Here is a 16499-nt window from a genome sequence, read left to right as displayed (position 1 = left end):
TACCAACATTATCCCCTCTACTTTTCGCTTCAGTAGCGCTATACTTCGGGTTAGGCGACAGTTTCCCGAAAAGTGGAGGGGATAATGTTGGTACCACAGAAAATCTTTACACGATATAATTTAAAGATTCTGTTCTTTGTAACTGCACTGCTAAATTGGTGCAATAAATTGAAATGAGGCAAGTATATGTTTTCTCACTCTAATCTTTTGCATTAGTTCAGCAGTGCAGTTACAAAAAACAGATCTTTAAATTATATCGTGTAGAGATTTCTCTTGGTACCAACATTATCCCCTCCACTTTTCGGGAAACTGTCGCCCAACCATACTTCGTTACAGATAGTCCACACGTACACAGTTCTTCGCTTGTGTGCGCTGCGCCACACGCACTGTAGCTACGCGGACTGCGTCCTACATATGGCATGTCTGGTCCCAGCACGTGCGCGACCGAGTACGACCGAGTTCCGGCTTTGTCTTCCAGGTGGCTTCTACTCTGGCTCAGCCACCCTCGACGTCTACGATCACAAGACAATTGTGTCGGAGGAGAATGTCATCCTGGTCTCCATGCAGTATCGCGTGGCTAGTCTAGGCTTCCTGTACTTCGGCACATCCGACGTGCCCGGGAACGCCGGTCTCTTCGACCAGATGATGGCCCTGCAATGGGTGCGCGACAACATTGGCTTCTTCGGCGGCAATCCCGACAACGTCACGCTCTTCGGCGAGAGCGCGGGTGCGGTGTCCGTGTCCATGCATCTGTTGTCTCCGCTGTCTAGGTCAGTTTTTCGGTCGCTGCAATTTGCGCGAGCCCGCGGAATAAAGAACGATCGAGTACACCCCAGTAAAAACACTTCCGGAAAAAACTCGTCACTAGCCAGAACCCTGACCAATTCTTACTAACTTAAGGTTTATTAGATAGTAGCTATGTAGACACTAAATAGGATACTAGCCTATATTTCTAGAACTAGGCAAGGAAAAATAGCAATTATTAATACAACCTTCTCAATAATGAATAAATTTGCATGTGAAAGGATTCTACTTTTTGAAACACTAATTTTATGTTATTTGCTATTGAATAGTGAGATATAATAGTTTACAATGTAGAATCAAATAATGAAAACTATTTAGCAGAATTTAGTATAAAGAAAAGTTTGGTTAGAAATTGGTCAAAAATTAGTTAAAAACGGACTAATTTTACAGTTACTGGTGAACCAAATGTCGTCTAAACTGGTCAGAAACTAGCGGAGTAACCAGAATTCCTGGCCAGTTATTGGCTAGGAAGAAGTCGCTCGTTCTACTCGGGCAGTTCACGAGAACAAGCGTGAAAAATTCCGAATCGCAAATCCGCCGATGTTAACTCATGAAAAACTACAGTTATTTCATTGATTTACAAAGGCCTTTTCTCGTAGACATTGAACAAGTGTTAATACGAATTCAACGGTTTTCAAGCAGAAATATAAAGTATGTATGAAAAGACAATCAACCTAATATTTCATAACAGCTTCAATTAAAATATCAGTCTATTCATTTAGAGGAGAGATCTCGGATTGAAACTATTTTTATCGAGGACATAGATATATCTGATGGAGAGAATCAGGTGCTAGAAATATCAAAATAAAATGACATATCAATCAAGTGATTTTGTTGGATTTGGTTTCCGAGCTGGAGCCTTGTTTTTTGTGAATTTGTTCCCAACGTATCGTGCAAACATCCCCGATGAAGTGAATTGAAATGCACACGAAACGTTGGAAACAGATTCGCAAAAACGAGGCTCCAGCCTGGCAGCCAAATCCATCATTTCTTCACATTGCGCGACAGCTTCAAATGTCAAATCAAATAATTTTATCCGATAAAAGTGATGAGTCTCATAAACGAGATACTAGCCGTTTAATGGGTTAACACCGGTTTCAAGCCTCTCCCTACCTTGTTCTCGGCGAAGGTGCGAGCTGGAGCGAGAGAGCCAGCGCTTGCTCGATTTCAGGCACCTCTTCAACCAGGCGATAATGCAATCCGGCTCGCCAACCGCGCCGTGGGCGATAATCTCACGCGAAGAGTCGATAGTACGCGGCATCCGACTAGCAGAGGCGGTCGGCTGTCCGCACGATCGTAGCAATCTGCGGGAGGTCATCGACTGTCTGGTGAAGAAAGACCCGGTGGAGCTGGTGAAGAACGAGTGGGGCACCCTAGGCATCTGCGAGTTCCCGTTCGTGCCGGTGATCGACGGCGCGTTCCTCGACGAGACGCCCCAGCGTTCGCTGGCCACATCCTCCTTCAAGAAGACGAACATTATGATGGGTTCCAACACGGAGGAAGGCTTCTACTTCATCATCTACTATCTCACGGAACTGTTCCGCATCGACGGCACCGAGGACGTGAAGGTGTCGCGCGACCAGTTCATCAACGCGGTGTCCGAGCTGAATCCTTACGTCAATCAGATCGGCCGGCACGCCATCATTTATGAGTACACGGACTGGCTGCACCCTGACGACCCGCATCTCAATCGCGACGCCATCGACAAGATCGTCGGCGACTATCAGTTCACCTGCAACGTCAACGAGTTCGCCGGCCGATACGCCGACACCGGCAACAACGTTTACATGTACTACTTCAAGCACAGGTAAAATGCGCTCTCGTTTGTGACACCTTTCTCCTCAGAGTGTCTTTCCTATAGTTCGCCAACAGCGACAAAGTGTGACACAATATCTATTGGTTTTGTGCAGATCCGTGAACAACCCCTGGCCGCGATGGACCGGAGTCATGCACGCCGACGAGATCAACTATATTTTCGGGGAGCCTTTGGATACGTCCAGAGGTTACACAACCGAAGAAATGTACCTCTCTAAGAGGATGATGAGATACTGGGCGAACTTCGCGAAAACGGGGTAAGATAAACGCGCAGTTTCACGTGATTGCGAAGGGACGTTCTTCTCGCTGGTAGATTTCTTGATAAAATAATCAATAATTAAACACAAGAGCTTCCAATTAGCTTAAACTATGCAATCTATTCGAAATCAACTTTGCTCTAATAGAATCTTGCATTGAGATTTACAAAAATGTACATCTCCGAAATATGCCTAAGTATGCTTAAAAATCCGTCAGGAAGATAATCTTCTGCGAGTTTTCAACTACACGGAGAGAATTTTTTAAATTAAAACCTTATCAGAGGATTTTATTACCGAGGAATGGATCAATATTCTGCAGCACAATTCTCTACCCTTTTATTTCACATACTTACATTTTAGGAACTGAAATGTGCTACTAGAACACTTGTCATATTCTAACGAGATTCGCTGTTTCTTAACTAGCAAGATTAACCTTACTGACAGTCTATTCCTGGACTACAAAAGACCTAGTGAGATTGAAAAAAATCCATATAAAAGAAAACACTCTCTCCGTGTAAGGTCATTTTCAAAAATATGCTTGAAAAATATTTCCTGTATCCTCCGACGCTTTCAATGCGTTTTGCGAAGCAAGAAATCCCGCGTGACTTCAGTTGTGAAATTCCACGCGACTTTGGCTCTTATTCTGATGTTTTCTTGATGGATAAAAGTGTCTCTAAATAAAGGCTCACAAGCCTTCCGACTGGCTCTCAGTCGCATTTGGAGGCACTTCTATCGATGAAAGAATTCAGAATAAAGGCCTTCATGTCGCTTCGCGCTACGCGGAGAGACGTATAGCGGCGCGAGAGCGCATTGTCACAGACGTGTGTCTCGATTCTCGGGCAGGGATCCGAACACGGGTGAGGTCGACACGTGGATGCAGGCTCAATGGCCGCAGCACACCTCCGCGAACAAGGAGTACCTGACTTTGGACATCAACAACACGGAGATCGGCAGCGGCCCCAGGGTGAGGCAGTGCACCTTCTGGAAGAAGTACCTGCCGCAGCTGCTCGGCGCCACGTGTGAGTATACACAGCCGTCGACTGTCTCGCCGATCATCGGCCGCTCGGATCGATGATCCCTCGACGTTCTCGCGTCCGTCAGACAGAACCGTCGCGGACTGAGCGCGCGCGATCGACGGGACGAGGTGGTCGATTCATCGAATCGGCTGCGCGGCGCGACGTGGCGCGGATTGTCTTGTATGACACCTGTTGAGCGCCAAGTACGTTTGATTGTTCGCACGGTTGACTAGTCGGCGCGATCGTTGAAATCGCTCCGACATAACTTACGTGGAACAATGCGTGCCCGACGCGCGTACGTAAACCGACGCCTCCACCCGGCCGTGGGAGATCGCTTCGCTTCACCTCGCCTCGTCCCATCGTCTCATCTCGCCTCGCCGTTGGCGTCGTCCGCCTCGAGTAATCGTACCGGGTATAATCGGTTGTTATTTTATTACAAAAGCCGCTTTGCGCGAATCAGCGGGCACCAGTGAAACTGGAGCGTGGCTGGTTCTCTTTACTCGCTCCAACTGCAACGGGGGTAAAGAGTAATTACGACGTTCCGAACGCATTTGGCGACGGTGTCGCGGGAGCGTGAAGCGTGAAGCGCCGCCGGTCAGGGTGCGCGAAAGGGTCCGGGGTCAGGCCGAGGAACGAACGTTCCGCCTCGCAAAACGGTCTCTCTCCGTCGCGTCGCAGAGGACGCTATTGTGCGAGGCGCAACACTCCGCCGGCGCTCGAGTTTACATCATTTATTCAGAACCGCTATCAAGTGCGCTTCGCCAAGTGTCCCACTTAAGGCCGCGGGGCTGTGCGCGGCCGCGTGGCTTCGACGATGAGAGATCTCGTGAGAAAGTCACGGAGACGACGTGTACAGTCCTCACGACTACCGCCGTCTGTTCACCCTCTTTACAGTCACCGTCGTTGGGTATGACGTTACCGTCTTTACGCCAAGGACTGAGAATCGTAGTCCTAGTCAGTCGTCGCGTCTCTGACAAATAAGCCTGATTTCGCGGATCTACACGGGAAAAAGGAAATTTGGTTGGATTAACCAAATATCGGGTAAAAAATGAGCTAAATACTTTATTCTATTTTGTCCCACTTTATCGGATAAAAATCCGAAAACAAACTTGGATACCCGAGTCGAAATTTTGGTCCTGTGGTAAACTTTGAATTTTACAACACAGTAGGAGCTAAGTTAGGAAAGTAGGTTTAATTCTGACGATACAATTTACTTCTACTTTGTCGTTGGATATGACGTTACCGTCTTTACGCCAAGGACTGAGAATCGTAGTCTTAATCAGTCGTCGCGTCTCTGACAAATAAGCGTGATTTCGCGGATCTACACGGGAAAAAGGAAATTTGGTTGGATTAACCAAATATCGGATAAAAAATGAGCTAAATACTTTATTCTATTTTGTCCCACTTTATCGGATAAAAATCCGAAAACAAACTTGGATACCCGAGTCGAAATTTTGGTCCTGTGGTAAACTTTGAATTTTACAACACAGTAGGAGCTAAGTTAGGAGAGTAGGTTTAATTCTGACGATACAATTTACTTCTACTTTGACTCTGATAATGTCCGAAATTTCCCTCTTCACTTTCTTTAGCGTCAAAATAAGTTATATTATAGGCTTCAGAATATCAAAATAGATGCTGAATAGAATAATGAGGTTGAAAATAGGATCAAAATTTCGACACAGATAGGTTAAATAGAATCAAAAGAGATTGATGTAGGTTTCAGAGTATCAAAACACGTGTTGAATGTCATAATAAGGCTGAGAGTAGGGTAAAAATTTCGACTCTGGTTCGAAAATAATATTTTTTTCCTGTTAACGCGAATTGCTATTCACGTTGTCACGTTGTCACTTGTCAGTTTCCATCAGTAAACGTACTTTTACTCTCTTCGAAAGTACGATTCTCTGACTGAAGAAATGAATTCGAATGAATCTCGGATTGTTTCGCGATCCGATCGATGATGAAGCGCGATACTTCGATCGCACGTCACACAATACGTAAGAAGAAGTGATGAAAGCATACCTTTTCGGTCATCGCGTTTCCATATTCTCGATCATCTCGCCTTCGATTCTTTCGCACGGTGACGTTCAGCGCGCTGCGTTGACGTTCCAAGAGAAATGGTGTGTCGCGTTTGTGGTCAGCGAGCGGTTCGGTGGATGTCGAAGCGAACCTCAATTAATTACAACTCGTATCAGTGGACGAATCGATGTTAATTCGACGTAATGAACAAGGGCCGAGCGATTATAGTCGCCGCCGTCGCTTAATAATAATGAGCCCGCCGTACTATACGACGCGCCGCGCAAAACGACGTGGCCGACATTGTCCTCACGTCGCTCAGCCTTGTATTATTCATTTTGATTACATGCCGAAGCAGGCCACCGCATTCGCGTGTTTCCGCCGAGACGTATGTGTTGATAATCTCTAAATCTTTAATCATCCAATTTTCTAAATCTAGATCCATCCGCTGCCTTCTCCCTGCGCCGCCGCCTCCTTCTCTTTCTCCTCTTCCTCTTCCTCCTCCTCGCGAGCGTAACGAAAGTCACGATGACAATTTATCCATGTATAAAAAGAGATACTGGATCGCGCGTATCAGAAATTGTCCAATATGCAGCGGCTCGCGGCTCGTTAATGGATTGTTTCACCGGCAGTCCGGGGTGTGCACGATGGTTTTCCGCGCGGTCGCGATAAAAGTATGAAATTTGTAGTCGCCCAAGTAACAACGTCGCTTTATATGATAATTACGACGGCAAGCTCTGTCGCGGCTCAACCGCACGCACGGGCCGCGATTAAACGGTGTGGCGTGCGAGCGTGTCATCGCGGTCACGAAAGTGAGAGAATTGCCGCGGCGTTTTACAACGATCGTGTCGCACATAATCGAGAAAGAGAAAGAGAGGGAAAGGGACGGTAATTTATTTACTTATTTACACACATATCTCTTGTAATACAAGAGATTAGACAAGACTGATGTGTTACTACTGTGTCCAAAAAGTAAGACCAATTTTCAAGTTAAATTGCACGGGTATATCGAATGTCAGAAATATTTTTTTTTTTCTAAATTGGTAGCACTGTGACAGACATCTGTGTCAAATTATGCGTCGTTTGCGTGAAGCTATTCGCAAAAAGAGGCCGGAATTGTGGAAAGATAACTCTTGGTTTTTGCACCACGACAATGCGCCATCTCACTCTGCATTGGTTCTTCGGGACCATTTCGCTAAAAATTCGACCTATATCGTTCCACAACCACCATATTCACCTGATTTAGCACCGTGTGAGTTCTGGCTATTCTCAAAAGACTGCTCCGGGGACACCGTTTTGACTCGATTGAAGAGATACAAGCTGAATCGAAGAAAGCTTTGAAGGCCATTCCGGAAATCGACTTTAACAACTGTTTCGAGGGTTGGAAAAAACGTTGGCATAAGTGTATTGTGTCTGAGGGGGATTACTTTGAAGGCGACGAAATAGATTTGGAATAATAAATAAAGATTTAAAAAAAAAATTTTAAATTGGTCTTACTTTTTGGACACAGTAGTATAAGTAGGTCAGAGGGAGAATTCACACCTTGGCAGAAAAGCAGAAAATAGAAAGATAGAAGCCTATTCAGAACTGGAGCCGGTAGTCAGGTAGTCGACAATTTCTGCTTTTCTGACGCGAATTCTGATTGGCTACACTGAGAGAAGGATTTAGTAAATATTACTAAAATTTGGTTACTATTACTAAATGGTAGACGTAAATATAGCGGGCCAAAGCTATGGCAATACTTATTAATTAATTTAGTTCTGTAAAATAAATTATTTATTTGACAGAAGTAAAATTTATTTGCTTCCAGAATATATTTGGTAAATAAAACTTATTGAATAGTTGAGCAAAATAAGCGATTTTGTAATAGTTACAAAATTTTTGGTAGGTTCAACCAACCATCTGTAATAATAGATATTGAAACGATATAATAACTGCAAATGAATGAATTTTTCGTTGTGCCTGCAACAAAACATACTTATACTAATAACAAAATAGAACTCGTACCTACTGAATCTTTTATTATATAGGATATAACAATTTCATAACAATTATCAAATATCTGTTCATAACTGTAATATATTTCATATTAAATATTTAACATTAAGTAATTATTATTAAATTATTTAATTGATGTTACTGTGAATGCAATTACGTCATACTCCCAATCTATTAAATATTTCGTAATTATTATAATATTTAGTATTAGATACTAAGGATTCAACGAATTTCTATAACTAAATGCAGTTTGTTATAATTACCAGACTTTTCTCTCAGTGTATCGTTTTTCAATTTTTTACTCTTCTGTCAAGGGGTTTGTTTTATATTCCTGTACTGCTGAACTGATGCAATAAGTTAGAGTGAGACAAGTATATTTTTTCTCGCCCTAACTTACTGCATCAGTTCAGCAGTGCAGGAACGAAAAACAAACCTAAGGTGTGAATTCTCTCTAAGCGAACGAGATCTTAGAATAGATATTCTAAAAATAAAGATGAGGAATGTACAAAAGCAAAAGGGAAGTTCATGAGTAATGGAGATAGTTACTATTACTTTTGCTCTCTCTCTCTCTCTCTCTCTCTCTCTCTCTCTCTCTCTTTCTCTTTATTCTGTCGCACGTCACGTGGGTCGTACGAAAATATCATTCTCGTTAGGGACTCTATCAGTCCATGACACGCTGACAGGAGGAGTGACGTCGAGAGAGGTCGAGACGAAAAAGAGCCGCGATAACGAACTCCCGCTAAATTGCTTGAATAACTTCGGGGCGAGTTAAGGGAGCGAGTCCGGATCGACCGTCGGAAAGAAAACACTCCTCCACGAAAGAGACGTCGGTGTGCGTCGACATTTGAAATCCATCCAATCCAGAGGAACGGGACTGTGTTATTTTTCTGTAGAAACGCCTGTCGCGCCTCGTGGTGCCCTGCGACTCATCTCCCTTCTGCGTCCGGCACGTTTCTCCGGTGAACGTGTGCGAACGGTTCCTCCCTCGTTCGCGTCCGACGAGGCTTCAGATTGCTCGGGCCGGGGTGATCTCACAACCAAGATAAAAGAGGCTTCTGCGCGAACGGACAGAACGCCAATTATCCCCGGGAGTCAGTAACATAGACTGGAGGCGGGCGAATTTCGCGATATGCGTCGCAAAATCGGCGAGAGAGGGATGCTGAAGAGGGGTGGCCGGCTCGCGCACGTTCGCCTCGACAAAACGAACGGACAGGCCGACGTACGAAGCGGAGCGGAGTAAACCAGAGGATAGTATACCAGATCAGCACTAGCCGTGTCGGGGCGCCGGGGGTGGTAGCGACCACCAGCCAGTCAGTTAGGCAGGCAGGCAGGCAGGCAGGCAGGTAGGCAGTCAGGCAGGCAGGCAGGGCGGATCGATGCTTTGGGAACTTTTGCGTCGAAAGCGCATCGAATCCGCGAGCCTGCACGTGGTTGTGCGTCGTTGAGGGGACTCTTCAGGTCGATTCGGCGGATTCGAAAAGAATTTCGAGAGATCTCTCATCTCGAGACTTCTCGTTGAGTGCATAGGTCGACGTCAGCGTTGGATATTAACCGATTAGAATTATCTTTGACTGAAATAATTAGCAGACTTGCTGAACAATCAGCAAGTAATCACAATTTACCAATCGCCATTTGTAAGATTACGAAGAATTATGAGATTGATTGATGAGATTAATTATTAATCTGTGCATAATCTGTGTATAATCAATCACACGTATATACACATGAATGTTTGATTGATAATTAATTCCATCGATCGATGAAATCGATCGATTAAATAATGCCTGATTAATTTTGATTATTGATTTGCCGATTATCTTAGTCAAAAAAAATTTTTAATTAACAGAAAAACTGTTCAAATCGAAAAATGAGAACCTTAATACACAAAGTTACATCTTTCTAGAGCATATAGTTCACACACAAGCGTATCAGCTTTAAAGAGAGAAATCACTATAGAACGTCAAAAATAAGGGAATTTTCGTGAATTTTTTTTGAAGAATATATTTATCCAATCGCTTCTCAATTTTGTAGTGTTTTTGCTTGTACATTAAAGTATTAGAAAAATATTTTTAAGAAAAATGTTTATAAATTTTATGTAGTGAAAGAAATGTTGAGCGTTGCGACAGAGTCGGCACAAAACGGTGTGCACTCTGGCTTCCGTTGTATTCATCTGAAACCAAAATAGGGAAAAATTTTTTACTCTTTATGGTCCTAATTTGTCGATGAACCTAAACAAGTTGGGAAGAAATTTTGTGATTGACAAAAAAGCAGCCCTTGAATCAAAAGTTCGATTTTTACTCATAAAAATTCATCTTCATGTATGCGAAAAAATTTTAATAAATAAAAGTTTAAATAAATGATGTTATGGATTTTATAGGTTCATCGACTAGCAAATATAATAAATTAAATGTATGTTAAAGGGCAACTCGATTGGTCAAATAGTTTTTTAATTATCTTGCACACCAGTTTGGAAGAAGTCGTTTCGAGAAAAACGCGTTTAAAGTTTCAGATATAGAAAATTGTAAACTTACAGCTGTTTTCTGCTAATCCGTTATTCTTGCCCCATACAGCAAACCTTCCGCTTCTTCAAACAAGTTTTTTTGCTCAAGTTGGTGTTGTTCACTTGCTATTCAAGTCTCTTTACTGCAACTTAGGCTGTGGCGCCGCGCGCTCCTGTCTCTTTATTCGCTCGGTGTCCTTACTATCAGCATGTAACTTACATAGAGATCCAATTTTAATTTATAATATTTCCATTATATTAAAAATTTCCATTATATTCCATTATAAAACAGCAAAGTAGTCTTCATTAAATATCCCAGCGGCAATATAGGCGGTGATTCCGGTGATTTTAAGGCCAGAATGTACATGCTTTAAAGCTGATCGCTAAATCGAACTATTAAAACTTTTATTCGCATTTTTTGTGTGCCCACCTAAGCACCTTTCTAACAGCATTCTAAGCATCTTTCTTACAATGGTTTTTTCCGTTTTTTCAAGTGGGTTTTTCGAAACAAAGCCATTGCGAGTCACTGTACGCTCGTCTTATACCTGCGTGCGAGAAATGTCCTGTACGACTATTTAGATTTTGCACTTCAAAACCAAACTTTGGGAATATATTCTATACATATAGTACTATTAATTAAAGCAAAAAAAGAAAATTCGATTTTTGTGAATCTCTATAGTGATTTCCCCCTTAATGCCTAATTTAAGTTGTTAATATTCTTCTTCATTTTTTGTTTCTAATACTTTATTTCTTCGCGGAAAAATAATATGATTCGTTCATACATAAATGTGGTTATGCCAACCAGATTCAGTATTGAACAAAATTGACACGATTAGGTCTATCCGGGGTTGGGAAAGTTCCTTTTTAAAGTAACTATTTACAATTCCCTTTGCTGAAAATGTAACTAGTTACAGTTACAAGTTACTGGCTATGAAAAGTAACTTGTTACAGTTACTCAAAAAATAACGAGTCGTAACTTTTAAGTTACTTTCTTAAAACGATTGTAAATTATTATTATTATTAAATACAAAAATCTTACATTTTAAGCTTTACTAAAACGTAAGAATTGAATTTTATAATTAATATCTATCACATTAATTAGTCTATCCATTTAACAAATTTCAAATCTGTACTTAATACAATAAAAACTTAATGATAGTCTTGTAGAGATAAAAGAATTTAATCACATGCTCCATAAATACGTTGATATATTTATTAAATTAATATGTACAATTACTATATAATTTTAATTTAATTTTACGTTCCCCAAGTAACTATTAAAGTAAATGTTAAAAGAGTTACAAGTTACTAAAAATAAGTAACTAAATTAAGTTACAGTTACAGGTGGGAAAAAGTAACTAAGTTAAGTTACAGTTACCGAAAAAATGTAACTGTAACTTCGTTACAAGTAACGAGTTACTTTCCAAACCTGAGTTTATCTACGGGTTAACCATACTGTTTTCCTATGTTGTTCCTGAATATAAAGCCAGCACAGAGACAAATGACGCTATGACGTCAATCTGTGTATTCGGGGTAGTTGCATTCTCTTCTTCGTGCCGTTCTTTCGCACGTTTGAGGAACCACCTCGAAGGTACCAGCTCCTTGGGAACGCTTCTCAGATGCTCCACTCGTGCGGACAGGAGATAAATGAACGAATGCAGCGTTGCTTTCCGTGCGATTTGTGCTTCTTCTCTCCGCTCTCGGAGATGTCATGTTTAGACTGTGACTGTAACCCGACGTGATAACCCGAGCTAGTCAGACTCTCGTTGGCGATACGTAACGACTCTGTAAGAAATCGTCGTTCTAGCGACAACCAGCGCGACACGTGGCTTGTTGATGCGTGAGCAGACTTTGGCCTTGGCTACGAACGTGCCGTTGCGACATACAATCGTTGCAACTTAGATTGGAATACCTTCTCGCGAGTTATCAAGACCTATATTGGAGGGTTGACTGCCGCGTTGATTTCCATAAATTATTCTCAGAGGCTTGATTAATCATAGTTACGAGAAGATATTTGCATTTCCTGATGCATACACTTATTAGCCAGTTTCATCAGTTTCTCGTTGGCCGTATATTCAATTCAACGTGCAATTAATTATCTGAAAATTACCCGTAAATTAAGGAGACGTCGCGAAATCATAATGCCGGTCACTAGACTGAGAGAACAAAATGGTTGATCTAACCAAAATTATAGTCATTTTTGGGCCAAAGCATACTTTTTGGTTGTTCTAACACGAAAATGATAATAATAATTTGCATATAAGATTATCATCGCTATATTATAGTAGAATTTAATTTTAAAAAATGGTTTTCTTGGCCATAGTCTGTAATAATTATTTCTTTGTGATCATAGAAAAATCAAATATTTTTTTTCTTAATGTTTTTTTTAATGAATTTTTTTCTTAATATAATAACATCGTTGCAATCAACGTAAAGTACTCGGTCCCCTCGGTTCTTGATTAGTCTTTCACGATTAAGAGATCAAAGGGCGATTTGACAGACAGACATGAGCTGGTACGCCTGCGATATCAGCGCAAATATACACACACACACATACACGAGAGTTCTCGAGTGTGCTGGAGAGAACAGTCCTTGAATCAGTCCGGCATTGCTTCCTCCTTGTTAAGCGCGCAAAAGTGAAATTAGTTTGCACTTCTAAGACTCGCCGCCACCTATCCAGATAGCCAAACCTGCGCGAGCAGATTTCGAGCAGAGCTTGCTATCAACTTTTGATGGCAAATAGATAACAAATTTGATGCAGGATCTGTTATATCAAATCTTGCTGCCAAATTGCCGCCAGATATGCGGCAGAGCTTGTTGTCGGATAATTGCTGCAAATTTGGCACCAATTGCCCGACAGCAAGATCTGTCGCCAAAACCGTAGCCTAATGTAGACACAGATGGCTATGGTTTTGCTGTGGGTTTTTGATCAAATTTGCTGCCAATCTGCGCGCAGTCTGCGCTCAATTTGATCCCTCCTCCTTCTATGGTGGATCCCCCATGGCGCATTGCGTCCAAGCATCGGGGGGCTGCCAAAAAATTGGTGTCGACCCCGGGTCTTATTTGTATTATTTGCACCGGATGAGGAGGGGCAACGGTGGAGACGGGCATACATGGACAGCAGGTCTTAAAGGATAGCTACCTCTGACTTTGAGAGACTGACAGCTGTACCGTTTGGTACAGTAACATTGGCCGCGTTCAGTAGAACAAGTGATCAGTGGCTGCATTCAGCAGACTCAACAGTTGCACAACAGTTGAGTAATTTGTCAATGTAATTGGTCTAGATTTAGGGATCTAATAGCAAGAACCAATAATCGTTGATTGCTCACTGAGCGCTTTTTCTACTGAATGCGCCCAGTAAGCGCTCAGGAAGCTCTTGTATATGATTTGGCATATTCTTTTAGATCTCCAACTATACTCCAATCAGATGCAAGAGCTCACTGAGCGCTTACTGATCACTTGTTCTACTGAACGCGGCCATTGTTTCTCTCTGTAGTCGCCGTGCGCTCGGGATCGCGCCAGAGATGTCGCTTCCGAACGGCATCTCTGAGCGTTATCTAGGAAGAGGAGAGTGTCGTGAGCGTGGAGCGTCAGGTAGCTCAGTGGTTTAGAGCAGTCGGCCGGCAAGCGAAAGACCCGGCCTAGCAAGACCGCGTTCTCGATATTTTTCTCTTTCTGGAACGAAAAAGATACGCAGATCTCGAACGCACGGCGGCCCGCCGCCACCTAGTATGCCCTCCTCCTTCTATGAACACACGTAGCTTTAAGATAGTCGACACGTCGAAAAGCTCAAGCATGCTAAGAGACATAAGTTCGCGATTTTGTTACAGCAAAACTGGAGGTCGCGTCCAAGGATACGTGCAGCGGCACCAGCCTCAGCGACTCCCGCCTCTGGATACTCCAGACCCTGAGCCTGTTAGTGATCGGCCTCACTTTCGTCTTATACGACATCGTCTAGCTCCCGGCCGGTTCGGTCGGCCGAGCCGTCCTAGCTCCGTCGAGCGGCCCGTTTTCCTGAGGAGGAGAATGAACGTACGAACGCGAGCGCGAGCGAGCGCGAACGGACATAGAGTGAGCGAGAGAATGAGCGAAAGAGAGAGAGCGAAAGGGAGAGAGCGAAAGGGAGAGAGCGAGAGAGAGAGAGAGAGAGAGAAAGAGAACGCGACGGGAGCGAAAGCGAAATCGGGAATGACGGCAACCGCGAGAGAAACAGACATATCAGTAGTAGACGAGTGCTCGATCGCCGGGGGATCGACGATGACGAAACAAAAAAAGAATTAAAAAAAGAGAAAAAATAATAATAATAATAAGAGAAAAAAAGAAACAAGAACGCGCCCGCCAACGAGAGAGCGACAGATGTTGTGTCGGCAAAACTCCTGGGGGGCTCCGGGGCTCGGTGGAAGGAAACGAGCTCGACCTGCCACGCGTAGCCGAGAAACACGAGGATCGAGAGGGCGAAGGGAGAGCCGAGCTGATCGATGACGAACGAACGGGCGACGAACAACGATCCAACAACGACCACGACTAACGAGAGGAGGTGAGAGAAGTGTAATGCGAGACTCTCTCCGCGATCTGAGCGGGGCGGGAGAGGAAGACAGAGAGGGAGGATCAAACGAGAAGAGACACGGTAGTTCGCGAAACTATCGGTGAAACTGTACGCGCCGCCGGTGGTTAATTACCAGCAATTATATCAGTTCCTACGGCTCGCTGCGAGGACGATCGCTCGAGACGGTCGGAAACTCTGAGGTAGCGAGGACTCGAAGGCAGGACGGGGGGGCGTCTGGACATGCGGAGAGCACAACAAAAGCGCGCGACGGCTGGCGAGGGTGCGCGAGCAATCGCGCAGACCTCTCCGGAATTCTGAGGGCGCGAGGAGTGCGCAAGGATTCGCGCGGGGTTCAAGAAGAGAAGGTGCGTGTGTACGTGCGTGTGTGGCTGTGTGGAGCCGCGCGAGGATACGGTGTGGCGACGGACAGATTGCACGCGTTGCGTTCGTCGTTTGCGTCGTAAATTTCCCAGGCGTCGCCTCGACGCCATGTCGCGCCACCGGGATGCGCACAGAGAGAGCCCGGCTGTGAAACAGCAACTCCCGTAGCACGGCTGTTATATGGGTCACCCGGCGTTGCGAGTACGAGGGTTTTATGAACACGAATCGCCGTGTCGTGTCGCGTCGCATCGCATCGCGTCGCGTCGCGTTCGCCGAGACGTTATCCCGGGGGACCAGGCAAACATATATTGGCAAGCGAACTGCGTCGAGCTACGAGGGAGGAGCACCCGGTAAGACCGTAATTCCCCTCGAAAGCGGAACTGCACTATAGGCGGCCTCGCCGCCTTAATATCCTTGGTCCACCTGGATCACGTCACGTCCCCGTTGCGCAGCAACCCGTGAAGGAAACTCGGCGACGTCGGAAGCGTTGCCAAAAATCCGAGCAAGAAGATGGTAACCGCCCCCGCGCGGCGGAGAGGGCGCGCGCCATTGAGTGCCGCTTGAAAGCGGTTCCAAGATGCGACTGGATTGAAGGACCGCCGCGATATAATCGCGTATTATGCTACGGGCTGATGAAAATCGAGTTATCCGACGACAAATCCCTTATCTCTCGCCTTTCATTCCGTTCGATTATCGTCATGCAACACGCGCGTGAGTCCAACGCAGACGAGCTCCCCACGCTGAGGAAGAAATACTTGAACATTTGTCTGTGGGATATGAAGTTTATTCACGGAAACTAAACTTCATTTCGCAGAAATTAACTTTATATCCCGCGAATAAATGTTCAGCTATTATTTTCTCCAAAGGACCCCGCACAAAACCTATGGAAAATGGTTTTCGGTCAAATTGGCTGGAATTTCACTATGTTATAGTTTTCGCCATGCTGATAAAAAGTTATCCTTGCACCAAGTCCCAAAAGTCAATATTTCCAAGATATAAAGGGTCAAAGTAGTGAAATATGGTCATCCGCAGTAATAAGACGTATGTTATAAGTATAACATAAGTGATACATTGATATTTATTCACGAAATAAATAAAAATCGATTTTTACATATATATATGTAATAAATATTTAGTTCCGCAATATATATGTATATGTATATACATAT

General features: G+C 43.9%; 1 protein-coding gene across 5 annotated transcripts in view; it reads left to right on the top strand.

Annotated features, from left to right (window-relative positions):
• The window catches only part of LOC116852154 (acetylcholinesterase-like), a 59883-nt gene extending 43562 nt beyond the window's left edge, over window positions 1-16321 (top strand). For all 5 annotated transcript variants that reach the window (XM_032832215.1, XM_032832217.1, XM_032832218.1 and 2 more), the window contains 5 exons: window positions 479-770; window positions 1976-2611; window positions 2715-2876; window positions 3720-3895; window positions 14234-16321. In XM_032832215.1, coding sequence (XP_032688106.1) covers window positions 479-770; window positions 1976-2611; window positions 2715-2876; window positions 3720-3895; window positions 14234-14361 — 1394 coding nt within the window. In that variant the 3' untranslated portion in view covers window positions 14362-16321. The remainder of the gene's footprint in view (window positions 1-478; window positions 771-1975; window positions 2612-2714; window positions 2877-3719; window positions 3896-14233) is intronic.
• Window positions 16322-16499: the final 178 nt, after the last annotated feature.

Source organism: Odontomachus brunneus, unplaced genomic scaffold (genome assembly GCF_010583005.1).
Source record: "Odontomachus brunneus isolate Ranch 3 - 2012 unplaced genomic scaffold, Obru_v1 Obru_scaffold_203, whole genome shotgun sequence".
In the NCBI taxonomy this organism is placed as follows: Eukaryota; Metazoa; Arthropoda; class Insecta; order Hymenoptera; family Formicidae; genus Odontomachus; species Odontomachus brunneus.
Note: the sequence above shows the minus strand (reverse complement) of the source record. Positions and strands in the feature narration are given on the sequence as shown.